Below are 27921 nucleotides of genomic sequence, written 5' to 3'. Positions count from 1 at the left end.
ACTCTAGTGACCTTCTCAGAAGGATTAGTGAAAGCATCCAAAAGCTAAGAGGAGAGTCGTGTTTAAAGGTGGATTTCAAATTGCCACATATTACCTAGATAATTTGCCCTTCTAAAAAGTCTACTGATATTCTTATGGGGTGAGCTGCTCATAGCACTGACTTAATGCTGTTTGTGTGTGTGGCTCACTAATTGAATAATTCACTCAAACGCCAGTGCTGCTCTTAACAGAGGGATATCAGTAGCAGCTGGAAATGTTGCAGTAGCTTTAGCAGTAGATACTGTACTTCTGGAGGGATTGAATCTGCCGTATATAAAATAGCAATCTTTGGATATATTCAAGAATCAGCTCGCTCACTCTTTTTTAAAGGGACCTTGCCCTCCTGGCAGGGCTGCAGCAGGATCAGTTGCCAAAAGAGACATAGCAAGTGAGATTGGGGACTTGTCTACACTCATAGTTTTTAACACTAAAAATGAGTTTTAAAAGGGCTATGGTAACCATATAGCCATATGACTTTTTTTTTTTTAGTCAATAATGTGTTATTGGGACGCGGGTGGCGCTGTGGGTTAAACCACAGAGCCTAGGACTTGCCGATCAGAAGGTCGCGGTTTGAATCCCCGTGATGGGGTAAGCTCCCATTGCTCGGTCCCTGCTCCTGCCAACCTAGCAGTTTGAAAGCACATCAAAGTGCAAGTAGATAAATAGGTACCGCTCTGGCAGGAAGGTAAACGGCGTTTCCGTGTGCTGCTCTGGTTCACCAGAAGCAGCTTAATCATGCTGGCCACATGACCTGGAAGCTGTACGCCGGCTCCCTCGGCCAATAAAGCGAGATGAGTGCTGCAACTCCAGAGTCTGTCATGACTGGACCTAATGGTCAGGGGTCCCTTTACCCTTTATCTTTAATGTGTTATTAAAATGTGACACCAGAGGGTGCTGCAGAATTCTCCCTGTCAAATAAATGGGTAGACCTTAAAGGAAGCGAAAGAGAAACAAAATGCCTTTATGCTTTAGAGCGATATCAAAAACATCATTCTAGGAATGTTTAAAGAGTAAGCATAGATCCAGCCTGGGTGTTTTGTTGTTTAACCTCCGACCAGGCAACAGGAATGAAATGAGCGTTACCATGCATTGGAGCGATCCTTGACCAGTCTGACCTTTCTGCCTCTCGCTTACCAGTCCAGGAGGTAGAACTACCAGTTAGGTACCTCCTCTTGAGCCTCGGTGTTGCCAGTGACGGGGGGGGGCAGGGACAAAGCTAGAATTGGTTTGTGAGGTTGTGTCAGGGACCGTGTTGAGGAGGGCTGCACTGAGGAGGAATGGTGGGAGCCCCCCCTCCCCCTGATCCTGAATCTTCCCAGGAGCAGGAGGACAGTATAGATTTGGAAGAGTGGTTTGCAAAGGGGCATAGTTCACAAGGCCGAAGCTGGGAAATACTGGATGGGGAACACCTAGGAGAAGAAACACTGGAAGAGAGAGGGTTAACAGATTCACAGTCATTGGACAGCATTCCTCCACCGCCCTTCCCAAGGTTGAGAAGAGTCTCAGAACAGAAAGCGCAGGGGGTACAAGCTCAGATTACAAGACATAGGAGTGACATAGATTAATAGGGACAGAGGGGGTGTAAGCCTTAATTGGGAACACCGCCATTTCTAGGGAGATGTGTTCTTTTGTCTCTTATTGTGATTATAAAATCAGATGTTCCTTTCATCTGATCTTCTTATTTACTGCCAAGGGGGAGGAAGCCAATTCCCCAAAGGCTGACAGGTTGCTACTTCTTGGGGGGAAAAGCTCGAGCCCTGTGTTCTTCACTGTGGTTCCAAGATGGATACCAGACCAGAAACTGTGTAACAGAAACCAAGAGTTGTTGCTCGTCTTACTGGTATAGGCTACATACATTACACTGCCAGTAACTGGTTCTGGATCCACCTGCTGTTGGTCTTTGACGGAACAAGTAGCCTTGACGCCAAACGCTCTTGAATCCGCTTGTCATTTCCGTTTGAGATTCGCTTTTAGGGGATGTTTTTCCCTTTCGCCGGACTGCAAAAATCAGCCACAGGCTAATCTGCTTGGAATGTCAAGGAACCCTGGGCTGACGCCTTGATGTATGAATCGTCTATGCTGATAACTCTCCGCTGGGCTTTGATGAATGTATAAAGAGCTGGCGGACGAGCAGAGGTTTTGATTAACTCTGCCAGCCTGGGCATACTTAAACTTCAGCGCAATTGTGTATTGTCAGCCCGCTTGTCTCTTGTGTGCTGAATTCTCATCTAAGCTCTTAAAAAAAAAGGAAAAAGAAATATCAGTTGGAAAATGCCAGTTTCTCTTTCAGGCTGGCTTTTAAAATGAAGTCTGAATCAGGCATAATTTGCCTGGGTAATATTTTTCTTTCTCTCCAAGTAGCTTTGAAATCAAATTACCTTTAATGTTTATCACCTCTTGTATTCACATTTCCATTAATACAGTTTTCCTAACGAAATGAAAACGTTTCTCTGCCAAGCACATCCTTGTAGAGAACAGATAGTTCCTGTACGTAGCTCTGTGTTGCAGGGACCAACAAAGGCTGGCGGTTAATTTTCATTATGGGGGGAGAAAAGGTGGTTTGAACATTCTGGATGCCAGTAAAACCAGCCTTTTATTTGAGTTGCATCGTAATTAATGAAGGCTTTCAGATCATAGCAATCTGTATTGTTTTAGGGTCTCAACCTCCCTTGCTCTCTCAGATGTAACTCTTGGATCGTTGGCTTAAGTTTTCCATTCCAACTTGTAATAGAATCAGAATGGGAAGGGACTTCAAAGGACATCTAGCTCAGTCCCTTACCGATGCAGGAAATCCACTGCTACAGCATCTCTGAGTGGTGTCCATCCAGCCTCTGCTTAAAAGCAATGGAAGGTCCACGTCCTTCCAAAATAGTTTGTTCCACTGTCAAATAGCATGTGCCACCAGGAAGTTCTTTGTAATGTTTAGCCTAAATCCTTTGTCTTGTAGTGTGAACCCATGGGTTTGAGTCCTATCCTCTGGAACAGGGGTGGAGAAACTTTTCTGGCCAGTGGGCCAGATCCTTATGTCTCCGCCCCTGGGGCTCAATTCCCTGATGTCATATTGGTGTCCGGTGGCACTGCACTTTGATGCCTCCAACCTGCTGGGACTTCAAAGCCCAGTGCCACCCCTCCACTCACTGTTCTGTCCTTTGTCTTCTGTCTTTGTACACGCCCCCCCTTCCAGATGAACATACGATGATGCTCTGTATTTCGTCGTACCATTGATTCATTTAACTCAGAATTGCACAATCTGTGCAGCTACTCTCCAAGTTTTCAAGTAGAGAGATTCTTCCCAGCTCTGTTACACAAGATTCTATTAACAGAAGATGCCAGGGATTGAGTCTGGAACCTTGTGCATGCAAGGCTCTTCCTGTTCTTCTCCAAATCATTCACTTGCCTTGGGGAACCCTTGGAAATGTAGTTCTGTGAGGGAGGCTGTGGATCTCTTACTGAAACTCAGAATTCTCACTACCTTTACCAAACGACAGTTCTTTAGAGGAAGCTGTGTCAGTTGAGTCGATATGAGGATATGCCCTTAGAGAAGATTCAGGTGCTTGACAAGCTACTTTTGAAGTTATGCAGAACACCTACGTTTCTCCAGGCTAGAACTATGTATGAATTTCTATATGTGCTTTTTAGACATATGGGTGACACATGGGCTCATTCCAGTGTATTTCTGTAGCACACATTCGGCTCTGAAGTCTCTTGTGAACTACTTTCATACTATCAATGTTTAATGCTGTTGACTCTGAGTGACTGCACTGTGCTAACATCTAAATATTGCAGTGGTTTGCTAAGTTGCATCCTTTTTGTTGACTGAGAAGCTCATTAAGGACATCAGACAATGGATCACGGAATCCACCACGGTTCATCCTACCTGTGGCAATGACAACGGCAAACAGAGACGCAAAGTTCGAGGCTGCACGTCGAAGCGTTTGGAAGATGTCAGGTGAAATTTGTTGCACACCATGTTCTTCATGCCTGGGTGGATCATCTGGTAAAAACCACTTGCATTAACAAATTGCTTTATCATATGCTATGTTGCTTCTGATTTTATGCTCTGTTAACTCAACTAAAGATTAATTAATACCAGTTGAAGCCACAGACATTTCCTGGAGAAAAGCTGTCTTCATAGCAGCCTCCACTAGAGCACGGGCGTTCAGCTGGCAGACCAAGACCCATAGTGGAAAACTGAGGAAGCAGAACTATGCTGGGTCAGACTCTTTGTCCAGCTCACCCACCAGTTTCTACTTGTGACTTTCTGCTTCCTTCATAGGTCACAGGCAGAGGTTTCCTCATCTTCTTCCAGATCTTCCAGGGATTAGACCTGTGTTGTACCACTGAGCCACAGTCCCTCTCTCTACTTGAAGAAAAACTATTTCTTGAAGAAACAACTATTTCTTGTTTTCTGGATCTGTACTAAGTATCAATACAAACTCTTGATGATTTGGGATAAACAGGGGTCTAAGGTAGAATATCTGTTCTAATTGCTCGTGTATTTTTCTCAGATGCATGTGCCCAACTTTGAAATATTTTACATAAAATACATAAATAAATTTTAAACTGAGTTGCCCCATAATTTTCTTCATTTTAATCTGATTAAATGTGAGTGTCCTCTTTCTTTTCAACAACTGACCGTCTTTTGCTTCCAAAGTTTTTTTTTTTTAATACCCAAAATCTATTTCATTTCTAACAGTCCTCTCAGTGCTGTAGAGTTAGGATTAACCAGTGTAGAGTTAGCCGGTACCATCAAACGAAAGTGTCAAGTACTGTTAGATGTATTAAAACTACAGTGGAATTAATTACCTTGGTAGAGGACCACAGAGTCGGGTCAATTAGATTGGCCCATGGTAATTAAAGTCTCAGATCTCGCCAGACCATCCTCCACGGGCAGTTCTTGAGAAGTGAAAGTGTCCAGTGTTCAACTCAAGGCCTTCTCTGTGAAACAGTAGGAGCTCATCAGGAAAAGCTGTCAAGATCCTACAGTCAATGTTAATTCCTTGAGTGACCTCCATTCTGGCGTAGGCAATTGCAGAATGTACAGGCTGTTCCATTACTTCTGAATGGCAGCGCAGGAGTCAAGATAAAGCAAAGCCCCTCCCTTTTCCTTACCTCTTCTCGTGCTGAACTTGTGTTTCACTCCTTAACTGCTCTATTTCAAAGGCTTGACAACTTGACAGGAGTATTACAGCAAAACCTCAGCATTACAGCTATCTCAGGAAGGAAAGTGGTTCATAATTTCAAAATGCCTGGAACTCTGAAAGTTCTCCCATTCAAAGCAGTGAGGGATGAGGCACCAGGCATTCAAACAAGGCTGCATTTGGTGCTATTTCCCTTGGAGGGAAATAGAGGCAAGGGAAGAGGAGAGGGGGTTGCTTTGAAAGTGAAACTGTGGCAGATCCTCCAAGTGTTCCTGTTTTCCAGGGACAGTCCCAGATTTACAAAAGCCATCCCAGTTTTTGATTTGATCCCTGAATGTCCTGCTTTTCCTCAGGACAGGTATGGCAGGATGTCCCTATTTCCTCAGAGAAATGTTGGAGAGCATGGAGTTATGTGAGATAAGTAACTATACAACCTTTAGAAGACATCTGAAGGCAGCAATGTGTAGGGAAGTTTTTAATGTTTAATTATGTTTCTATACATTTATATGTGTGTTGGAAGCTGCCTAGAGTGGCTGGGGCAACCCAGCCAGATGGACAGGGTATAAATAGTAAAATTATTAATATTATGATGGAATAGGACATCCTTATTTTCATCGGATAAATGTTGGAGGATATGCTGTGGCAACAGGGAGAGAAATCGTGGTTGTGATGTGGACAGCGGGCCCCCTCAAACCTGGCAGTGCCATTGACGACTTCCTATTTCCACTGTGCCCAGGACTGCCCATTTGAGAATTCTGTGTCCTTCTTGCATGAACTCATAGCTTTGGGTTAGAACCAGAGTTGAAATTAAAAGAAAGTTTTATCCAGCTATGGTGAGAGATCGGCAGCCGCCCGGGTGGCTACCCTATACTTCATTTGAAGACTCACTAAGAGCAGAGGTGCAGGATCCCAGACTTAGAGCCCAAGGCCCACACTTACCAGTGTTACTGCTTATAGTCTGCAAAAGAAGCCTCGAGATGAGGGTAAGTAAGTAAGTAAGTAAGTAAGTAAATAAAAAACTTTCATCATTCCTACTATAATTTGGTAATATATTGGCAGGCATATATTGCTTATGAGTGTCTGAATATGTTTGCAGAATTCAGGACCAAAACACGCTTTCAGGCTTGAACAGAATTAGATTCTGCCAAAATGGATTGAGCAACTTGTTTCTGCACATTACATGCCGGGAACTAAGTCAATGTCGCAATAGGCAGGTTGAGACGCACAAGCTCCAATGAGCTATTCAGTATATGAATCTGTCAATGTCAGCCTTAAGTCTTATGTTTAATAAACTATGCAGTATAATGCCTCTCTGTATCTCATCAAACAATGTTAGCCAAGATGAGATGGATGGAGTGACAGCCAATGATCAAATATATTTTTAAAAACCCATGTATTGTTTTCTGCATCCTTGTTTCCTTTTGTCAATTCCCAGTTTATTACTGACACCTCAAAAGGACTCACATATCTAGTTGGCATCTTCATTTCAACTACCAAAATGATCAGCAATTGAAACAGAAAGGTGTTGATGCTGAAATGCCACCGCCAGGCTGACATTTCGCTGATAATAATCAGGAACAGAGGGGTTTGAAATCTGAGTTGCTGCTCCAAGCTCTCTACTGACACTATGACACCAGCTAGCATTCTGTTCACAGTTGCAAAGTCAGTGGACCCTGAATGCTAAAAATTCATTTGCAAGAAGAGAAGGGAAGATTTGCCACAAACTGTGCCTGTCAGAGAGACAACCTAAGCTATATCATGTTTCAGGCCCTTGACGCACAATACAAAATACTCAATAACCTTTGGGAAATGCTAGAACATGTTTTAGCCAAGTGAACATATTTTGTAGAAGTTCCATCACAAAAGTCCTGATAGCTTTGAAGGCAATGAGGCCTCTAGAGTTGCACCAACTTATTCCACACAGGCTAATATTATGCCTTGTCTTTGATCCATGTGCTGCTTTCATGAATCAGGTATGGTGGGGGCTGCTCCTAGATATTATTATTATTATTATTATTATTATTATTATTATTATTATTATTTCTATACCACCCTTCATCTGAAGATCACAGGGCTGTTTACAATATAAAAAACACAAAACACATAGCAGTGAGGCACACTGTTGAGATGGTGCAGTTCTGAGTAAGCTCAGTAGCTGTTCTTCTCCATCTCAAAACTCATTTGCTGATGCAGGTAAAGGTAAAGGACCCCTGGACAGCTGAGTCCAGTCAAATGTGACTATGGGGTATGGCGCTCACCTCCACTTTCAGGCCAAGGGAGCTGGTGTTTGTCTGCAGAAAGTTTTCCTGGTCACATATGTGGCCAGCAAAACTAAACTGCTTCTGGTGCAATGGGACACTGTGACGGAAACCAGAGTGCATGGAAATGCGGTTTACCTTCCTGCCACAGTGGTACCTATTTATCTACTTGTACTGGTATGCTTTTGAACTGTTAGGTTGGCAGGAGGTGGGACAAAGCAATGGGAGCTCACTCTGTCGTGCGGATTCAAAGGGCTGACCTTATGATTGGCCAAGCTGAAGAGGCTTGGTGGTTTAAACCACAGCGCCACCACTGATGATGCAATAGGTCATTGGAAGAGAATCTAGATCTCTCTGAAATGGCAGCCCACAGCCGGCTCTGTTGGGTTAGAGTGCATTCATTATTTTTCATCTCCCCCACCCTCTCCCCCAAAGTGAGGCATGTGATGTAAGAAGAATATAGATCTATTATTTTAATCTGCAGCTTATTAACATTCTCCTTAATTTGTGAATTTGTGTTGTATATGTATTCAGATCCTGACTGGAATTCAGTCCAGTCCAGACATAAGTCTTTCTGCTGCAGGAGTCAGATAAAACAATTAATACACAGCACACGGAAGAATCTGGTTACTCACAAACCACACTCAAACAAAATAGCAACTGAAAAGCTACAAACGTTATTTAATGAGAGATTTAATTCACATATATATATTTTTTCAGTAAATATATCAGCATGACCTGTTTTTAAAATTTGTACCTAGACAATTCTAAGGTTTTTATCTTTTACATGTGCACAAACAAATAAATATACTCTTTAAAAGGTGGAAATGTAGAAGATGGAAAAATAAAGAGATCACAGGAATTTCAAAGACTAAATCTGCTAAAATACTGTAATACACAGCTTGAAATAGATAGTATTACAACCTTGAGAATATGTAGAGTTGTGTGGATGATGTTTAGTAAACCACATGAGTAAAGAGTAAAGTTAACGGAAAGACTCTTCAAAGTACTAGTGATGCACAACCTTGATTCGTTTTAATGCCAGGATGCACAAAATGAATGGAGGTTGCACAGCACATGAATTTAATGGCTTATGCATAATGGGCACAATCCACAGAGAAATTCTGGCCCCACTGAAATACATGGGAGTTGTGCAATGACACTACTAGGTTTTCATGTTCAGATTCTGCTTATTTGAATTCAGCGTTTGCAGGAGAACTTCCTGGTGGATTGTGTGCAATGAGTGATGTGTCCATTGACTAAAAAAAGAAGTATTTTAAAAAAATAAAATTTAAAAATGACCAAGTCTTAAACTATGCTGTTCGCCCATTGGAATGCAATGTGAGAATTTCTTATGTACAGCTATTTATATAATCTTTGGATTTTTCACATTCTGGTTTTAAATTAACTTTGCAAACAGAGACAGTTCTTAGATAACAGAGCTCTATCTGGTGGCTAGCAGCAAGAACATTTATAGTCTTCCTTCTTCTTACTGATTTTTCAAAAATAAAGCAGCTCCACACTGGATCCACTGATCTTGGCTGCCTCCACATGGAACATCAATGTTTGTCACCACGCAATCCCTCTCAGCACTGGTGTAAACTGGCAAAGAGATGCATTCATCAGGAGAATAGGACCCATAAGCATTCTGTCAAGAAAAAAACAATTCATTTGAATGTGAAGGCATTAGATGAATTAATCTCATGACGCTCAAGGATGTAAAGGCCAAGTGTGATGAATTCATTTATGTTTAGATATCAGAAGAGAACCTGAGTAAGAGAGAGCAGAGTAGGAATGGATATGTCAACTGCTGGAAAGCATTGCTAGCCAAATGCATTCAAGGTCACTACCAATTACCAGGACTCATTTCATACAGGGTTGCGAAATTAGGTAAGAATGCCAGGAACTCAATGGGGCTGACACCTGTGAAATTAGTCTCCACAGTTAGCAAGAGGGTCCTCGTGTGTGCACAAGTCTTTGATTTAAGGATGTGCAACATGAATAATCCAGTGAATTGGGGTGATTCAGGTCATGGTTTCACATTACTGATTAATATGGTGTCTTTAGGTTGATCAAGGGCCTCGAAAGCTTCTGAGCCACTCTGTAGGCTTGGGTTTTCCAAAAAGTTAAGCACACAGCATTTTCATTCTATTTTATTTTCTGTGACATATGATCAACCAGACTGGTGAAACACCCAGAGTCTGAGAAGGGAAGAGGTGGAAGTGTGTGCAAGAGAGATGTTTCATTTTGACCAGGTGTGAGGAACCTTTGATCTCCTCAGATATTGCTGAACTACAAGTCCCATCATCCTTGGCCATTGGCCACACTTGCTATGTCTTATGGGAGTTGTAGTTCATCAACATCTGGAGGGTCAAAGGTTCCCCACAAGCAGTTTTGACAGACAGGTCTAGCTTAATCACAGAGAATTATTTTCTGAGGCTACTACAATTGGTGATTTAGGGGACGGATGTTAAAGTAAATAAACAGAGAAGGGTATAAGTAACAGTGTGAGATTATGGGAGTAGCCGGCTTCTTTCCCAGTTATGCTTCTTCCTAACAAACAATGAAAAATAATAACACTATCTTTTTTTAAATAAATAACACAATTCTATAAAAGCAAGCCTTGCTGAATTCAACAGGGCTTACAACCAGGACTATAGCAAAAGAAACAGATTTGATAAGTGTGAACTGTGCCCCAGTCATTTTATCCACCCCCTGTTTTCTAATATGTCCCAGAAATCTGTGTTTCCTTTTCTTCAAGGACAAAGCAACATATATTTTTTCTGCAATAAAATTACCAGTTTATACTTTCATAGTGAAAACCCATGTTTAAGGAAATTAGCATGTAGAACAAATTATTTGAGGCTTCCAAATCTGCATTAAATAAAGATTATTACTTTAATTGGAAAGTTGTATGGAGTACAATTCTTAATGTTCAAGGTTTTTAAAATCTAATTCTATGCATTTAAATAATATTTGGGATTTGTTTTTCTTTACGTATATGTAATACAAAACAACCCTTGTATACTGTTTATGGAACAGTCTGTTTAAAATATTATTTAAGGGCACATTCAAAACTTCTCCCTTTGCTTCTGGCAAATTAGTAGCAATTAGGAGTGTGCACCGGATAAACTGTGCAGGCGGTAGCCCATCTAGAGTAGATTAAGCCAGCCAGAAACATTCCACTGGGTGCCTTTAAATTTGATTTTTAATGGACATGTGTATAGCTTTCTTTTTTCCCCCTAGCAGAATTTGGAGAAATTTGCAGGCATGGTTGTCCAGTGTGAGCTGTAGTCGTTCTCCTCCAAGGGCAGTATTACAGTTTCCTTCTGAGCAACAGTTAAGGGAGTTGATGGTTAAGGGTATATGGAACAGTTAAGGGTATGTTGAGCCTGGAAAAGAGGAGGTATCTTCAAATATATAAAGGGCTGTCAATGGAAGATGGAGCAAGCTTGTTTTCTCCTGCTCCAGAGGGGAGTACCCAAAACAATGGCTTCAGGTTGCAGGAGATCTGACTAAACACCAGGAAGAACTTACTGATAGTAACAACTGTTTGGCAGTCTCTCTCATTAGGTTGTGGACTCTCCTTCCTTGGAAGTTTTTAAGTAGAGGTTGGATGGCCATCTGTCATGGATGCTTTTACTCGAGATTCCTGCATTGCAAGGGATTGGACTAGATGACCCTCGTGGTCCCTTCCAACTCTACAATTCTATGAGTCTATCGCCACAAATAATATAGGACAGATACTGTAGGTGTGTATGAGAGAGAGTGATAATAAATTATGGTAGACTAAGATCACCGTATTATTCGCCCTATAGGATGCACTTTTTCCCCTCCAAAAATGAAGGGGAAATCTGTGTGCGTCCTATGGGGCGAATACAGGCTTTCGCTGAAGCTTGGAGAGCGAGAGGGGTTGGTGCACACCGACCCCTCTCGCTCTCCAGGCTTCAGGAAGCTATCCACAAGCCTTGGGAGCCCGCGGGAGTTCCTGCCGGGCTCCCAAGGCTTGCAGACAGCAGCCTGAAGCCCGAAACCCAGGGAGCGCAGGAGAGCGCGCCCCGGGCTTCGGACAGATATCCGCAAGCCTTGGGAGCCCGGCGCAACTTCCTGCCAGGCTCCCTAGGCTTGCAGATAGCAGCCTGTTCTGGGGGCTGGGGTCAGGAGAAGCTCGGGCCTGGGGGGGGGAATTATTTTTTTTCTTTATTCCCCCCCCCCCGCAAAACTAGGTGCACCCTGTGGGCCGGTGCGCCCTACGGGGCGAAAAATACGGTAAGCAATTCACTTTGGCAGAGTCAGACTAGGGGCAACTAGGGGCTCACTTGAGTATATGAGAAAAGCAGGCTGAGCTAAAAATAAAATGAAATAACTCAGCTTAATTTAAAAAAAAAGACTCATATACAAAGTCTCAAATCTAGAGGGGGCAGAGGAATGAAACTCTACCAAAAATGAAAGTACAGCAAGGTAAGAATGGAATGAAATAGAAACACAAATAATGCCAGCATTAAACTGAAGGGAAGAGGCATAATACTGCACTGTGATAAAACTTTGCATCAATTCCAATGAGAAAAGGATATTAAGAACAGACTGAAAAGGAACATTAATGCACCTACCCTACATACATCTAAGGTGTGTGTGTGTGTGTGTGTGTGTGTGTGTGTGTGGAGAATAGCACTGCATTTAATAAAACTGCACAAAGTTACTCAGACCAAAAAATTTTGATTTTAAAGAAATCTAAAGTGTGGAGATAGAAAGAAAAGCTCAACCTAGTTCACTGAAAGCTTTTGCTTCTCACAATAAAATAAAATAAAATAAAATAAAATAAAATAAAATAAAATAAAATAAAATAAAATAAAATAAAATAAAATAAAATAAAATAAAATAAAATAAAATAAAATAAAATATAAAATAAAATAAAATAAAATAAAATAAAATAAAATAAAATAAAATAAAATAAAATAAAATAGCAGTTTATTGCTACCAATTTGAAACAAGCCTTTTTGGAGACTCTGCTTTGACATGAGGGACCTTGCATAGATTCTGCTGTGGGAAAGCCCTCAAAGGCTCTGAGACACTCCAGTTTGACCCAGAGTTCATATGAAGCACATCTCTAACAACAATACACTTTACTGAGATCCAGTAGTGAATGCCGTTGTCCATGTCTTTGTATCAAATGTTCGTTTGATCTGCCCTTGCTGAGGTTTCCGCAGCTGATCTCTCAGAATTGCACTAGGTGAAGTCTTATGGGATCATAGGAAGTTTCTACACATGACTAAAAACTGCCTTTGAATTACTCTTGCATTGCTTCTACACGTTTGCCAACATTGTTAACGGAAAATAAGATACCTGAAAATCATGACTTCGTTAAAAAAAAAAATCATATAAAGATTCTTATCAAAATGTTATATTCAGACTATAAACACAGGAAATACACACAGCAGCCCAAAAATCTGAGGGTCAAATAAATGCAGCTATGTGTTTCCTTTCCTCAACTTAAACAAAAAGGGATAGCAGTTTTGAGAGCAGGAGGAGGTAGGTGTATGGAAGGGCTGCACAGTCTATTTCTTTCCAGCACTTTGTCAACTCAAAAGCACCCCAAACATGCTTCCCCCCTGCAGAAAATATACAAGGTCCTTTCCCCCTGAGAATGAGCAAAAAGGTTCGGGTGAAAAAGCAAAAGCGAGGTCTTGAGCAAATGAACAGCCAGAGGGGAAAGAGTAAAATACTCCCCCCCCCCCGTTTCTTACTGCAATATTCAATGCTGTTTTTAATTAAGAAAACACTAGAGGGAAAGAGTCATATGACTGCATATCACACCTAATTTGGTTCAGATTTCAGTTTTAGGGGGAAATAAACTGCAGACAATCTGGCAATAATTATTCATCTGAGGTTAATTGGGAGAGTGTGATAAATGGCAGACAATGAACAAAAGTTATTCTTCAGGGCAGTTTTCTTCCCTAAGGATTTATCAACCAGTCATATGAAAAAGTCTGGAGTGCTATATTCATCTAAGAGCTCTGTGATATTCAACAACTATTGATTAGCCAAGTACAGTGCTTTTTTTCTAAAAAAAAGTTTAGGGGTACTCTCATTTTTCTACTCATATTGAAATACTGCCCCTCAATGAGGCCAAACTTAGACTCACAAAATGTTTAGGGGTATGTGTAACCCTGCATCCCCACAGGATAAAAACACTGGTCTAGTATGACCTGCACCTTGACTGTGTATATTTCCAGTTGCTCCTTGCTTATTCCAAAGGCTGACACATATTGTTTGGTTTCAGCCTGCTCTCCTCTGCACAACTGTTTCTGCATCAGTACATAGTGTGATACCTGTATGACTGAATTGTTTCACTATGTAAAACTACAGTGGTGCCTCGCAAGACGAAAAGAATCCGTTCCGTGATTCTCTTCGTCTAGCGGTTTTTTCGTCTTGCGAAGCAAGCCCATTGACGGCTTAGCGGATTAGCGCTATTAGCGGCTTAGCGGATAAGCGGCTTAGAAAAGGGGGGGGAGGAAAAAAAACCCCGCAGGAACTCGCAAGACATTTTCGTCTTGCAAAGCAAGCCCATAGGAAATTCGTTTTGCGAAGCGCCTCCAAAACGGAAAACCCTTTCGTCTAGCGGGTTTTTCGTCTTGCGAGGCATTCGTCTTGCGGGGCACCACTGTAATGCAACTGTGATTATCATGGTCTAGAAAAGCCTTAATATATCTGGCTTATTGTTGTTGTGGTTCCGTCGTTTAGTCGTGTCCGACTCTTTGTGACCCCATGGACCAGAGCACGCCAGGCACTCCTGTCTTCCACTCCCTCCCGCAGTTTCGTCAAACTCATGCTGGTAGCTTTGAGAACACTGCCCAACCATCTCGTCCTCTGCCGTCCCCTTCTCCTTGTGCCCTCCATCTTTCCCAACATCAGGGTCTTTTCCGGGGAGTCTTCTCTTCTCATGAGGTGGCCAAAGTATTGGAGTCTCAGCTTCACGATCTGTCCTTCCAGTGAGCACTCAGGGCTGATTTCCTTAAGAATGGATAGGTTTGATCTTCTTGCAGTCCATGGGACTCTCAAGAGTCTCCCCCAGCACCATAATTCAAAAACATCAATTCTTCGCTGATCAGCCTTCTTTATGGTCCAGCTCTCACTTCCATATATCACTACTGGGAAAACCATACCTTTAACTATACAGACCTTTGTTGGCAAGGTGATGTCTCTGCTTTTTAAGATGCTGTCTAGGTTTGTCATGGCTTATTACATGATAGGAAAATTAGTCATTCATTCTATTCTGAGGGACTCTTCCTAGGGTTGCCAGATTTCAACCTTTTTTGGGGGAAAGTTGTTGAGCTTATTATTATTATTATTTGCCAAAGCTGTTGAGCTATTTTTAAGAAAAGTTGCCAAAATCTACACTTCTGACACAGTCAGAACCAGACACTGATTCTGACTGCCATATTCCGGCTAAGTCCGGGAAATTCCGGATGTATGGCAGCCCTATCTTCACTCAATAATTATTTGCGTGTTGGAATCAACTTTGCAGATTCTTTGCATGAAATTGTTCAAACAAAAGTTTGCATAAAGCTACAAAAATAATTGGGAAATTTTACTGAATCAAAGTAAGTTGAATGTGATCCGGGCACATATGAAGCCTTGAGACTAGCTCAATAGGTGAATATTCATTGAAAAGAACTTATTTAAGGTAACATCAGTGAGTTAAAAAAATAGTCATGAAAACTGGCTCTGGTTATGCAATATGGCTTTTGTGGTTAGTCTGGTTAAATGTTCCCAGCTAATATTTGAGGAAATGAAAATTATATTAACCTGTACCAGGAATAGAACTCTCTATTTACAGGTCCACACTGCAACAACAAAGGGCGAATGAGCACCATGTGTTCTATGAAAACCTATTTCCTCTTTTCGAGAAGTATAGCTTTAGATAAAAAGAAAATCCACTTTTGAAGATATGAAGAATGGAGCTTATTAAACTGCAAGGAATCTGACCTCTTTTTTTTAAAGCAGGTCAGACGTCATACTGAAAACCTATTACAGCAAAGGAAACCAATTACAGAACTTAAAGTTTAGGACCCTTAATAATGAATTACCTGTGGAATCCAGGCCATGTAACAAGGGAGCACAGATGACACACTGGGAGAATCATGCTGGTTTTCTGAAAGTCGATTTCCATCAAAACTACAGCCTTCCAGTTGAAGGCCACTGATCTGTCATGGAAACACATAAAATATTCAAATGTGTGTTAGGGATTGAAAATGTGAGTAGTGATCATGTTATATCTTAGCATAGGCTAAAGCAGTTCTCTGAATGGTTCGTGTAAATAACAAAAATCAGCTGAAAATAGTACAGAACAGAGCAGGAAGTGTGATTACAAAGTATGTTCTAGAATAAAGGGCACTTCCTATGTTTTGGATACAAATTATTTATTATCGCTAGAGAAAAAATATCAGTCTATGTCAGTACCTGTGTCAGTGGCAAGTGTCAGGGCACTAGAGTAATGGAAATAGAGCAGCAAGAGCCAAATAAACATTAACCATGTCACATAAAGAGGAGAAAACAAATGCTCAAATAGGCATGGCTTTCCATTGAGAGGTTCGACATTCACTTTCAAAGAACGAATTCAGTTACTGCATGTTTTCTGCAAGCCACTGAAATGTTTGCCACTCTACTATGTGTAGAAATAATGCACAAGGGGAATAAATAAAAGAAATCTTAAATGTATGGGGGGGGGACTGTACAAGGTCTGCTGCTCACTTTATTTTTTTCTATTGTGCTAACAAATCTGGCACTCTAGAATTCTAGGGGTGATGTGTTTTGAAAGCTTCATTTTAGCAATTAATTCCTGAAGCAGCACATACAATTTCTGAAGGAAGTTTCTTATTCCTACATTTAGGGGAAGCTAATTTTTGCTGAAATTAATAATAAAGTAAATTATATTTTTTTTGTCATTGGCATTCCTAGCTCCATATTTTTTTGAATCCATTTCAATATGATTCTCAAAAGCAATGTATATAATAAAAAATTGTTGCCACTTGCCACTGTTGCAGAGCTCAGTTCAATGGAAGTGCTGCACATGCCCCCCAAACTGTGTATCATTTAGCTTCACACTGAAAGGGGGCACATTTAACAAGAGGACCCTCAAACCTACTATGTCATATTCAAGTAGATCCCCAGTTGTTTGGTCTAAGGATGCTCCCCAGAGTGATTGCTGAACATGAGATTTTCCCTGTGACAAATGAACCACCTTAATGCATGCCTAATTAATCCTATGGACTCTGTGTCATGTCAAATGCAGGTAAACACCTCAAATTCAGCTATTAATTATCCTGTGCGAATAATGAGCTATCTCCAGCAAACATGCTGCTCTGATTAAAATAAGCAACCTTGTTTGTTATTTCCTTAGAAATCCAAGGTCAATCCCTGTAGCGTACATAGTCTTAAAGCATAATCTTGACTGGTGAAGTCACCTTTTGTGACTATGGTGGGAAATGTAATTGCTATTACTCATGGCAGATCATTAACTGCCCTTTTTGTTCTTCAGTGTCACCTGCGCTTATCCCAGACATGAATTAAGATGACCTTGCAAATTTAGGTTAAATGTCAGCTGATAAATCAATTCTCTCTCTTGCACCTCCAAGTTGTACAGCTTCTTTGAACCTACCCAGAAGGCGATCCCATGCTTCTCCTTTTCAAGATACTTTGACCCCATGACCTACTGGGGGGAAAGCCTTCTCTCCCCTACCTGAGCTTTAGCTAGAATCACTCACTTCATCTCTCACTCCTGTATCCCCATGAAGTTGGATAAGGCCAGTCAAGGCCCACAATATGGAAGGTTGTGGTGGAAATAACTGAAGACATAGAACTGTAGAGTTGGAAGGGACCACAAAGGTCATCCAATCCAACCCGCTGCAATGCAGGGATCTTTCACCCAATGTGGGGCTCGAACCCACAACCTTGCGATTAAGAATCTCATGCTTTAGCAGATGAGCCATCCTCCAGAATACAGGGGGAGTTAGTTAACTCTCTGTTCTGAAAAGAAACCCCTTCCCACCCAAATCAGCAGTAAACCTCCAAACCCAGCCACAACAAGGCTCCAGCGGTAACAGTGAAATCTCAAGAAACTGCTTCTTAGTATTCATTCTTCTTAATATTCATTTATGAGACAGGGAGCCACTGTGTCCCAACCCTCTCACTTCTTTCTGCCTTTCATATTTCATGAGTCTTATGCACCTACAGCTCCTGGGAGAGCTGAAAACCAGCTATTTGCATGTGAACTTTTCCTCCTCTTGGTTTATTTAGTATCTTTTTGCTTATGTTGGGTTTAAACATCCACCTCATAATCCCTTATACGGCATGTCTTTTCCTATCTCTGTTGGGAATTGTTTTGGGCAGATAAGTCTGCATAATTTTAACCACTAATCATTCTATTCTATTTTCAGTATTTGTGCTTCCATCCATAAGAACTATTTTTTACTCTGTCAACCATTTTGAGTAAATAAACACATTTAAATGTAATACAGTGGTACCTCGGGTTACAGACGCTTCAGGTTACAGACTCTGTTAACCCAGAAATAGTACCTCAGGTTAAGAATTTTGCTTCAGGATGAGAACAGAAATCGTGCTCCAGCGGCACGGCACCAGCGGGAGGCCCCATTAGCTAAAGTGGTACCTCAGGTAAAGAACAGTTTCAGTTTAAGAACGGACCTCCAGAACAAATTAAGTTCTTACCCTGAGGTACCAGGTTGTTCTTCTAATTCCCTGTGCAGGCAAGGTAATATAGACATTTATTGGCCATAGCTATATTCCCCTGATTTATCTCACTGCAAAACCTCATTGCTTTGTGTGTGTGGGGGGGGTCCTTGTTGGATCCCCAGGCAAATTTTGTGCCACTAGTCCTTGTATGAGGACTGGTGCCATCCAGGACAAATAATGCAGCAGTTTCGCCTTGACTGCTGGGATTTGGGAACATGGAATGGCAGGGAAGAGGCTATGTCTTCCTGCTGCCTCCCTTGACTGATTGTATGCACAGGCAGGCAGACAGAGGACAGAAACGAGGGAGAAAGAAAGAGCTCACCCCTTTTCTTTCCTCCTACGATTCAAAGGAAGGAATGATTTGCAGCACTAATAGAAGAATAAAATACTGTTGTGCCTTAAGTAGCAATGCAGCCTTCATGATCATTATTAGATAAATTTGCCCACACACATCAAGCTTCACTTTATTTCAAACAAATGTGTAAGCTGGCAGATTGCAAAGAATCTCTGATTTTCAGGGTTCAAGTTCTCCACAGTAGGAACTGAATGATCATTAAGTGCGATCACAACTCAACTGGAAAGCCACCGCGAAGGCACAGCCATGCTTCTCTTTAGTTTATACAGAGCCAAGAGTCCGTATGGTTTTAATATTTGTGTGTATAAGCAGCACATCTAATGTTTGCAAAACTTGAAGACATAACTTGGGATATATTTTCTCTAAAGTCTTTATATTCTGTTTTCACTGAATTCATGCTACTGCTAAAATGTCATTGGGAACATCTCTTTATTTTTCATTTCCCAGTGATTTAAAACTATCACAAAAGGCATGTATTTGCATATGGGCATGAGATGTGTCAGGTTAGAGTCTCTGTCCAAGTAATTCTAAATGTCATTAAAAAGATATAATAATGTACAAATTGACTCTGAATCAAGAATTCCTCATAGCCTTAATAGGAAGGAATTGTTACCCTAATCATGCCTTGAGGTTATCTGGTGAATTAATTATCCATTTCAGGATTGGAAATCCCTCTGGACCAAGCTGTAAACTTGGTTCAGGTACCTCACTAAAGAGCACCTGCACTTCAAATTGTCTTTCAGAGAGGATCCCAAAATTGTTAGGTGACCTTTACAGATACACTTGAAAACCGTATCAGAAGTCTGAATGTCTGAAAAATGCATTTGTAATTGTTGACAATCCGCTCCCAGATTTACGATCTGCAGGTCCTAGCCTTCATTAAGCCACAACAAATGCCTTTGCTCCTGTCAACTGGTCTTTTTCTTAATCAGTTCATTTTTAATCTAAACATCCTCTTGCTATGCATGCCATGCTGTCCCTCCCCACACACTCCTCCCTGAGGACTCTGCCAGTCCTTGAAGTGTTATTTCTGCCTCAAGGTGATGACTTCTGCCAGGCTTCTATTGGCGCCAGGACTAACAGTTGCTGAAGTGACAAGCTTACCTTTCTGCAATACTCCACATGTTACAGCCAGCAGTGATCAGTGGAGTGGCACAGGCAGGGCAGCATTGAACACCTGGCTTCCCAATATTGAGCACTGCTGCTGCTAACTGAGAAGGGTGGGGTATGGGAAGTTCAGTGTGGTGCAACCAATCAGATGTTCCTACTATTGCACTCACACCACATTGAGCTCCTTGTGCCCCATCCCTCCCGCTTTTAGTAAGCAGCAGCGATGCTCAGTGTTGGGAAGACAAGGGGTGTAACACCATCAAGCTAGCTACTGCTGCCTATAGAAAGCACCATTTACCACAGAACCACTCTAAGAGGAAAGCATCTTAAAGGAAGGGAATTTGGTTTGTGTGCTACAGCAGTGGATTCTTGCAACATTTTTGTGACCCCCATACTCAGCTTTTAGAATAATTTCTTCTGGAGACCTGCATGTTTGTCTTCCAGAAGTGGTGAAAAATGTTATTGGCTTTTGGTTCCCATAGAAAATAAGAGAGTGTCCAGGGTAACCCATCACATTTTTGGGGACTGGGTAGGCTATAAGTTTAACAGAACAAATGAAGGGACATTTCAATGGGCTTTCATAGAATTTCATGGAAGCTTCAGTGAATGAGAAAAATATGAACATGCAGAATACCTGAACTTGGAGCTTTGCTGCTCGTATCTGACCTTTCCAGGATGCTGTAAATTTTAGGCTGTCTACTGAACAGCCCATCACCCTAGAAGAGAGAAATAAGATGAAAACCTAAATAATGTATTTCATAAGACCATAAGAAACTTAAAATAACAGATTCATCTGCTGAGTAAGGGAATTGGTTTTTTTTTTATTAAAAAAAAGGAGCAAGAGAAAATACAGCATTCTGTAAAAGAAAATATTTCTGGCAATGAAAAATAAGATAGAAGTATTTTTTTTTCAAACAATATTGTTTCAATCTGAGTAAGAATTTAAGAGCTTAAAAAAACTACATAGTAATTTCTCAAGAAGCACAATCTCTTATTTCCTTGACTATGAATTCCTAATTTACATACCTATGTTTAAGATAACATTTTCTGCACAAAAACATGTTCTGTCTCCACAAAACATTCCCCCGAGAGCTGTCTTCATGTTCTGGCTCTGAAGAGTAGAAATGCTGGGACTTAACCAGAAACCGCTAGCAGAAAATGTGGAAACCTGGCCTACATACTAATGGAGCTACTGCTGCCAGGCAAGGGAATTCCAACCACAGGCACAAAAGTATCCACATGTTTCTGTTTTAACTAATTACTGATAACCATTGGCTTGATTGGCAAGGGAATGCTTTCAGGGCTGCACTGTCTGAACATATTTTTTTTTGTTGGCTGCATCCCAGTATATCATATGAGCCTTGGCTCCTTTAGTATAGTCTGTCTTTGCTTCTTGTGTTTCAGCTCTTCTCATGCCAGTGATGCTCTACCGCAGTGGTTTTCAACCAGTGTGTCGTGGCACCCTAGGGTGCCTTGAATGATGGTCAGGGGCAGCACTGGCCTCTGTCCCTCTTTCCTTCCCTCCCTCCTCTGATGCCCTCTTGAGTCTCTGCCTCCCAAAGGCTTGCATGGCTGTTTCTTGCAGCAGTGCTGGCTACAAGCTCCCATGGCAAATGGTGCCTCTGGGGCTGGCCAGGGGGTGCTTCCCAGGCCCCTGTGGGGCAGTGTGAGGAGGCACCTCTCTTTGGGGTGAGGGGGGCAGCTCAGAGACCAGGGTGGCAGCTGCAGCTGCCCAGAGGACTCATAAGGAGAGAGGAGGGGGGAGGCTGAGAGAACACTCCACAAGGGATGGTGTTTGAAAAAGGGTGAGGGGCTGCCAGCTCTGCAGGCAAGGGGTGACATAACTGGGCTCCTGAGCCCCACAGGGGTGCCGCAGAAAGAATGTAATTGGTCAAGGGAACCGTGGACTCAGAAAGGTTGAAAACCTCTGCTCTATGAGATCAAACCAAACAACTATTTGGGCCAGCATCCTGTTTTTCACAGTGGTCAACTACTGCACAAAGTCTTGATCTCACAGTACTTTCCCTCTTTAAAATATTCTCTCCCAAAGTGCCTTTTTTTTAAAGGGCACTTGCTGCATGTGGATGAGTGTCCACATATAGCTAGTACTTAAGAACCAAGCATTATTAAAAGGTTCTTAGAAGTTTATTTACACTTACAGATGAATAGATTTCACTGAAATGAATGGAATTTACTTTCAAGTAAGCCTGGCTAGCTTTGCTGTCCCCACTACGCCACTGGAGCACTCATTTTTCAGGGCTTCTGCTTGAGTAACATCCACTTATTTTGGTTCAGCTGGTTGAGTCAGGATAAGGAAGTTATGCCAGCATACTCTGGCTGTGTTGGGAACTGGCCAATAGAGCTGGAGATCTGCTGGATCCTAATTTGCTCATCCAGGCGGGTTTTGAATTTGGGTTGCTCCCTAAAATAACACAGAAGCTGCTGCCAGAAAGAAGTCCTTATTATTGGAGAGAAAGTTGTACTGCGGGTCTGCACAACATCAGGCCCTCCTCCATTCCTTCCCCTGCTTTTACAATACCAGGAGATCAAGGTTTCTCAACTTATCTTACATGTCATGAAGCTTGGTGGCTAACAAGTTATACATGATTAGTATATTGGTTTTTCACCCGTTTATTTAATTTAGGAAATTTATATCCTGTTTTGTTTTTTACATTTTTAGAAACACTACTCAGGGTGGCCCACATTAATTTTTAACGCAAAATGTATAATATCTTTAACATATATCTAAAAGAGAGTCCATAACAGAAGATAAAAACCACGGGTTTCTAAGGCAATTAACTAAAAGTCTCTCTAAATAGAAAAAAGGTCATAACGAGAGGGTAGGAGAGAGACAGAGAGGGGGCCAACTGGGCTCCATGCAGAAGAGAATGTTTTTGATTGCTACCATTTAGTATTTTCCTGGAAAGAAAGGCAAACAGGAGGCAATAAAAGGAAAGCAAAGGTGTTAAGAGATTCATAAAATGGCAACCAGTTCACTTACCTGGCGGTCTCTTGTCGTAAGGCATTCAGAAATGTGTCAGGGTGGAAGAGTTCTGAGAGGTCGAGGGTATCTGAGAGCAAGATCTGCTTTTCTGCTTTACTCACCCAATTCTACAAAGATAACAATATTGCACATTAATTGGGGAAAAACACCTAGTTTACTGTTGTAAATGGTCTTGAATCTTGAATACATTCGCCCACCAATCCTCTATACATTATATGCTTATATGTCCCACTGACATCAATGCATATAACCAAGCCCAGGACTGTAGTTTTGGATGCAAATGATAAATGCACTTTGAACTTGATTTTAGTGTGATTGAGGGGCAAGAAAGATGAAGTTGATGCACAACATGACTAGGTTTTTCTTACTCATATGGCAGCTTCCAGCTCAGGGAGCAAAAAAATCATGTTCAATGAGAATGGGGGTGTCTTGTTATCTTAAAAAAAATCCCATTCTGGAAAATGACAGGAGGTAAGTAAATGCCATGGGAAGTCAACCCTTTTACATCAGACTGCAAAAGAAGAGAGACTTAACTTGGACTGTGTTTTCCATTGAAGCAAACGTAGTCTCCATATAAAATGCTATTAATCCCCTAAATTGGATCGTTCAATTTATTTATTTTGACATTCATACTTAATCTTTCTATGATAAAATCAAATTCAAGGCAGCTTAAAATGAATATATAAATCACACAAAATTAAAGTGATTGTGAGAACTGTGGGCTGCATCTGCTAGGAAAAGACTCTTCCATTTTCTGTTCTCAGAAAGAATCTGCCTATCCTGGTATGTAGGTGAACCCTCAAGTGAAAATTTGGTGCTTGAGAGAGGAGCTTACGATGTAACAGAGTGGTCTGGGAAACTAGAAGGTCCTGATATGTGATAGTTGTCTAAACAAAAGGAAATTGTGAAGTCTCATTTCTACTTAAAGGGGTGTTACTAATGTCCTAGGGGCAGATTTATGAGTGGGAGAACCCTGAACTAAGAATGTTTGATGCCATTCGTCTTTTTGTGGTGAGAAACACAGGAACATTGAGCCTGCATCCTTCTAATATCTATCCTGGATTATTATTTTTAACGAAGTTAAGCTTTTTAGCTCTAAAATGGCTTATTTGTTCCTGATCTTCTTCAGAGAAGACAGACTGTAGGCCTTATGGAATGATAAAGTGAGCTCAGTATGTCATATCTAAAAGGTAAAATGAAGTATAAAAATCTTCTAGTATTATCTGGAAATGATTGTTTCCACGTTGAAACAAAAAAATAGTTTTATGAAAAGAAGAACAGTCTTGTTTGATGAATGGGACTTATTGGATACAAGCTGTGAACTGGCCCACAAATTCAAATTGGCTGCCTAGGCTTGTCTGTTTTCCCTGTATGTATCCCTTCTTAGTACACAATATGTCATAAAGAACATTAATCTCTTCTCAAATGAATACGCCACTGTATATAACAATATTTACTATGATTCTGAGTAAGCCTTATAGTTACCATACATAAATTAGTTCACAAATTACACTGAATTTTATACACAGCTAATCATAATACATATGCGTCACTAAACATTATAGAAACATAGTACCCCACATAAATTTTGCATGTGAAGTGAAAGTTGGTGAATTATGGCAACAATGGTCACAATATATTATGAAATAAAATAGCGGAAGTGCCACATAGCTTTCATAAATACCTATCATTATCACACTCACATATCCTGTAACAGACATTTTCCTTCAGCTCAACACAATGCATTGGACAATAAGAGGCCCATTAGTTATAATTTTTGGGTTTTGAAGTGCAATATTTATCATAAAGTGAAATCTACATATGCCGTGCATCAGAATAAAGAGACCATGAAATTCTCAGTCATAAAATGAAATCTCACAACCAACCAAATTGCAACTAATTCATTTTCTGAAATCTATCCTTATCCAAAATACATTGGATGGGTTCAGAAGTTCAGTAAACAACTGATAGAGAACATGTGAGTGTCCTCTGACCTCATATTTTTGGTTCCTTTTTCTTTCAGGACAATATGGATGAACTTCACATTCATGAGACGCTCATGCATCCCACTGTTTCACTGAACAGAGCCCTCCTTGCTATAGTCATATATCACATGCGCTTAAAGGAAGAGGACCAAGACTGGGGCTCCTCTTTATACCCTCATATGGATTTCTTCTTCCTTTACGCTTTGCACTCTTTCATAAAAAACAGCCCTCAAGTCCCCAAACAATAACTTCTTAACCATCTCTGCGGTTTCTATGCTGAGCAATGCATGCACAGAATTCCCTGATGCAGGTAGAAGCACAGAATTCCCTGATGCAGGTAGATGTGCTGCCCATGGCATGCAGCCCCTTGCATTGAAGTGTCTCCTCTTCTCATCTAATCACAGCTGGAACATCTTAGGCTAGTGCCATCAGGATATCCTTCTCAATGGCTCACTAGTTGGCTCTGGTCACCTCCATCTTTTGTAGGAGCTGCCTGATTCATGTGACAAAGCGTGGGGAGCCAGCTAGCTTCATATAAAAAATATATCTATTTTTCAAAAAAATATTGCTAGTTTTATAGCACTGTCATTGTTGAAAAAGCCACTGAAACAATAATATCACTAAATAAATTGCAATTTGCTTTTCTGTCAGGGTCAAAATATGTTGCTGTGGTCTTTCCCTCAGACACAGCCATTTAATCAGGTGACCTTTAAATGTGTCACAACACAGATTATGAATGTTCATCCCTGACAATTAAGAGTGATTTGATTTTGTTCCCCTTTTCTGTATTCATTAGTTGTACACTGGGCATCTCTGCATGCTCCTTTCAATGATTTAACAACAGTTCCTTTTATAGCATGGCCATAATTGCAATTCCCCATTAGAAAAACAGCATTTTGTAAATTGTTCAGTATCTAAGTGGTCATGGGAATCATTTTGTAATTTGTTTTTAATAAATTCCTTTTAGCAGCGCCTTCAAAAACATTTAATTCAGTTCCTCAAGAAAGTTATGGGCAAGCAGTTATATTCAATAAAATTATAAGAGACTGCAATGTTTGACAATCACATGAAGTTTGAAGTAATCACTCCTAATTTGGTGTTTAATAAAATCTGTGAGCTTGGCTGGGAGATTGATATTTAAATACACAAACTTTTTAACATCACTATATTTTAGTTTAATGCCAGAATCTTTCTTTTTAAAATATATAATTATTAGTTAAATTCAATGCAGAATTCATTGTGAACTCTTCCCATTTTAGATTGCATTGAAATGACCAGAGATTATATAAAAAAGCTAGAGCAAAGGTGTTGAAATTTCCAGTTGAATTATTCCACAGGGCTTTTGTAAATGTCAGAAAATCCACACAGATAGTGCCTGGCCAAGAGGGCAACCAATCAGATGGGAACGACACATCACATTGGTCCACCCATGCGATTTAAGTATTCACATATATAGTGCTGTGGGATATTGTTACAGGAAAGAACTCCAGTGTTACTAGAACTAAAGGAAAATGAGGGATTAGAACTGACCTCAAGTGTAAAGGTAAAGGTAAAGGGACCCCTGAACATTAGGTCCAGTCGTGACCGAATCTGGGGTTGCGGCGCTCATCTCGCTTTACTGGCCAAGGGAGCCGGCGTACAGCTTCTGGGTCATGTGGCCAGCATGACTAAGCCACTTCTGGCAAACCAGAGTAGTGCACAGAAACACCATTTATCTTCCCACCAGAGCGACAGCTATTTATCTACTTGCACTTTGAGGTGCTTTCGAACTGCTAGGTTGGCAGGAGCAGGAACCGAGCAACAGGAGCTCGCCCCGTTGCGGGGATTCGAACCACCGACCTTCTGATCGGCAAGTCCTAGGCTCTGTGGTTTAACCCACAGTGCCACCCGCGTCCCTGACCTCAAGTGAGGCAGCAGCTTTTGGAATTGGGAATACGTATCCTAGTCCTGGTTCTGGACATAATAAACTAGCCTGCCCTCTCCTGCTAGTGTATCAATTTAGCTACGGCTTAAGCACATACAAAACACACATGGTGTTGTGACAGGAATCTTCTCCATCCTCTTTGTGACATAGCTGTACTGTGCTAGGGTGCTGGAGGCAAGGTGCAAAGGCAAAACATTTGTAGCATTGTCAGAGAGATTGTTTCCATAGAATTGCTGGTGGAAACTAAGATTTAGTTCTAAAATGCAGGAATTTGTAAGGTACATTGTAAGGTCCTCCTTTTCCAGCTTGAGATTGGTGCTTGCCTTCCTGGACTAGGGGAGGGGCCACTGCATGCTATAGATCTTCTTCCCTTGAGGGGAAAATGCTTCTTTCCATTCCAGTTTTGGAATCCTGGGGAACTGCCCAAAAATTCTGAGTTAGCTTTTTGTGGCTCCTTCTATTTCATCATTGTCTTAGCTGTAGAGCAGAGAAGGGGCAGGGTCGCCAATAGGCTACAGCTGCTGCTGTATTGGAGTCTGGATATTGTTAAGATTCCTGCTCCATGATTGCAGTCATGAGATTGTTATTTATCACATGATGGTGTATGTTTTCATTCCACAGAGTGGGAAGTGACGGAGACAGGATGTTTGTGCTACTGTGTTCCGTGAAGTGGGACTATTGTCCTTTGTTTTTTTGTTTTTGCTGCCTGGTGCTAGAGAGAGAGGGAGCCATGTTGCAGTGCTCCGTGTATGCTTTATATGTAAAGAAAAGTAGATAAGCCAAAATGCTGAGTTACTGAGGTCTGTCACGTGAACCGCAAAGACTCTGCAGATCCCTGAGTGTTCCAATGTCTGTTGGCATCGGTCGCTGTGATGTTCAGGCAGAAGAAAGCTTTTGAAGCTCCCAAACAATTGACCAGGAGGGAGAGAACATGCCAGTCGGGCATGTGTCTCTGCCAGGGTCCTACTTGAGTGTAGGACAAGCTCTTGACAGATATTAAGTAAGCTACAGTTTCCTATCCCCGTCCCCACCCGAATAAGTGTCTCTAACTAGGAAGAGGGAAGGATGTACAATTCCGGACTTCAGAAAAAGAAAACTATAGTCAGAATATAGGAGGGATCACAGAAGCTTTGTGCCCGAGAGGTGGGGATAATCTGGGTACCCAGGAAGCCTCTCCTCTGCCCCCCTCTCCCAGTTGCCCTGTGGAATCAGAAGATTAAATCAGTGTTCAACAAGGAAGAGGTGCTATTCCCAGAAGCAGAGACTGCACTCTAAATGCCAGAGACAGAACACTGTAAATAATTCCCTCGGCGATGCAAATTTGGCTAAAATAACTTCCAGAAACTAGCACACACA

At 41.3% G+C, this 27921-nt stretch overlaps 1 protein-coding gene across 2 annotated transcripts in view; it reads right to left on the bottom strand.

Annotated features, from left to right (window-relative positions):
• Nucleotides 1-8893: 8893 nt before the first annotated feature.
• Nucleotides 8894-27921, bottom strand: part of DYNC2H1 (dynein cytoplasmic 2 heavy chain 1) — a 147931-nt gene continuing 128903 nt past the window's right edge. For both annotated transcript variants that reach the window (XM_081859973.1, XM_081859974.1), the window contains 4 exons: nt 22654-22763; nt 20287-20368; nt 15526-15642; nt 8894-9086 (listed from right to left, as the gene is read on the bottom strand). In XM_081859973.1, coding sequence (XP_081716099.1) covers nt 8928-9086; nt 15526-15642; nt 20287-20368; nt 22654-22763 — 468 coding nt within the window. In that variant the 3' untranslated portion in view covers nt 8894-8927. The remainder of the gene's footprint in view (nt 9087-15525; nt 15643-20286; nt 20369-22653; nt 22764-27921) is intronic.

Source organism: Podarcis erhardii (assembly GCF_964252035.2).
Source record: "Podarcis erhardii genome assembly, chromosome: 4".
Taxonomy (NCBI): Eukaryota; Metazoa; Chordata; class Lepidosauria; order Squamata; family Lacertidae; genus Podarcis; species Podarcis erhardii.
Note: the sequence above shows the minus strand (reverse complement) of the source record. Positions and strands in the feature narration are given on the sequence as shown.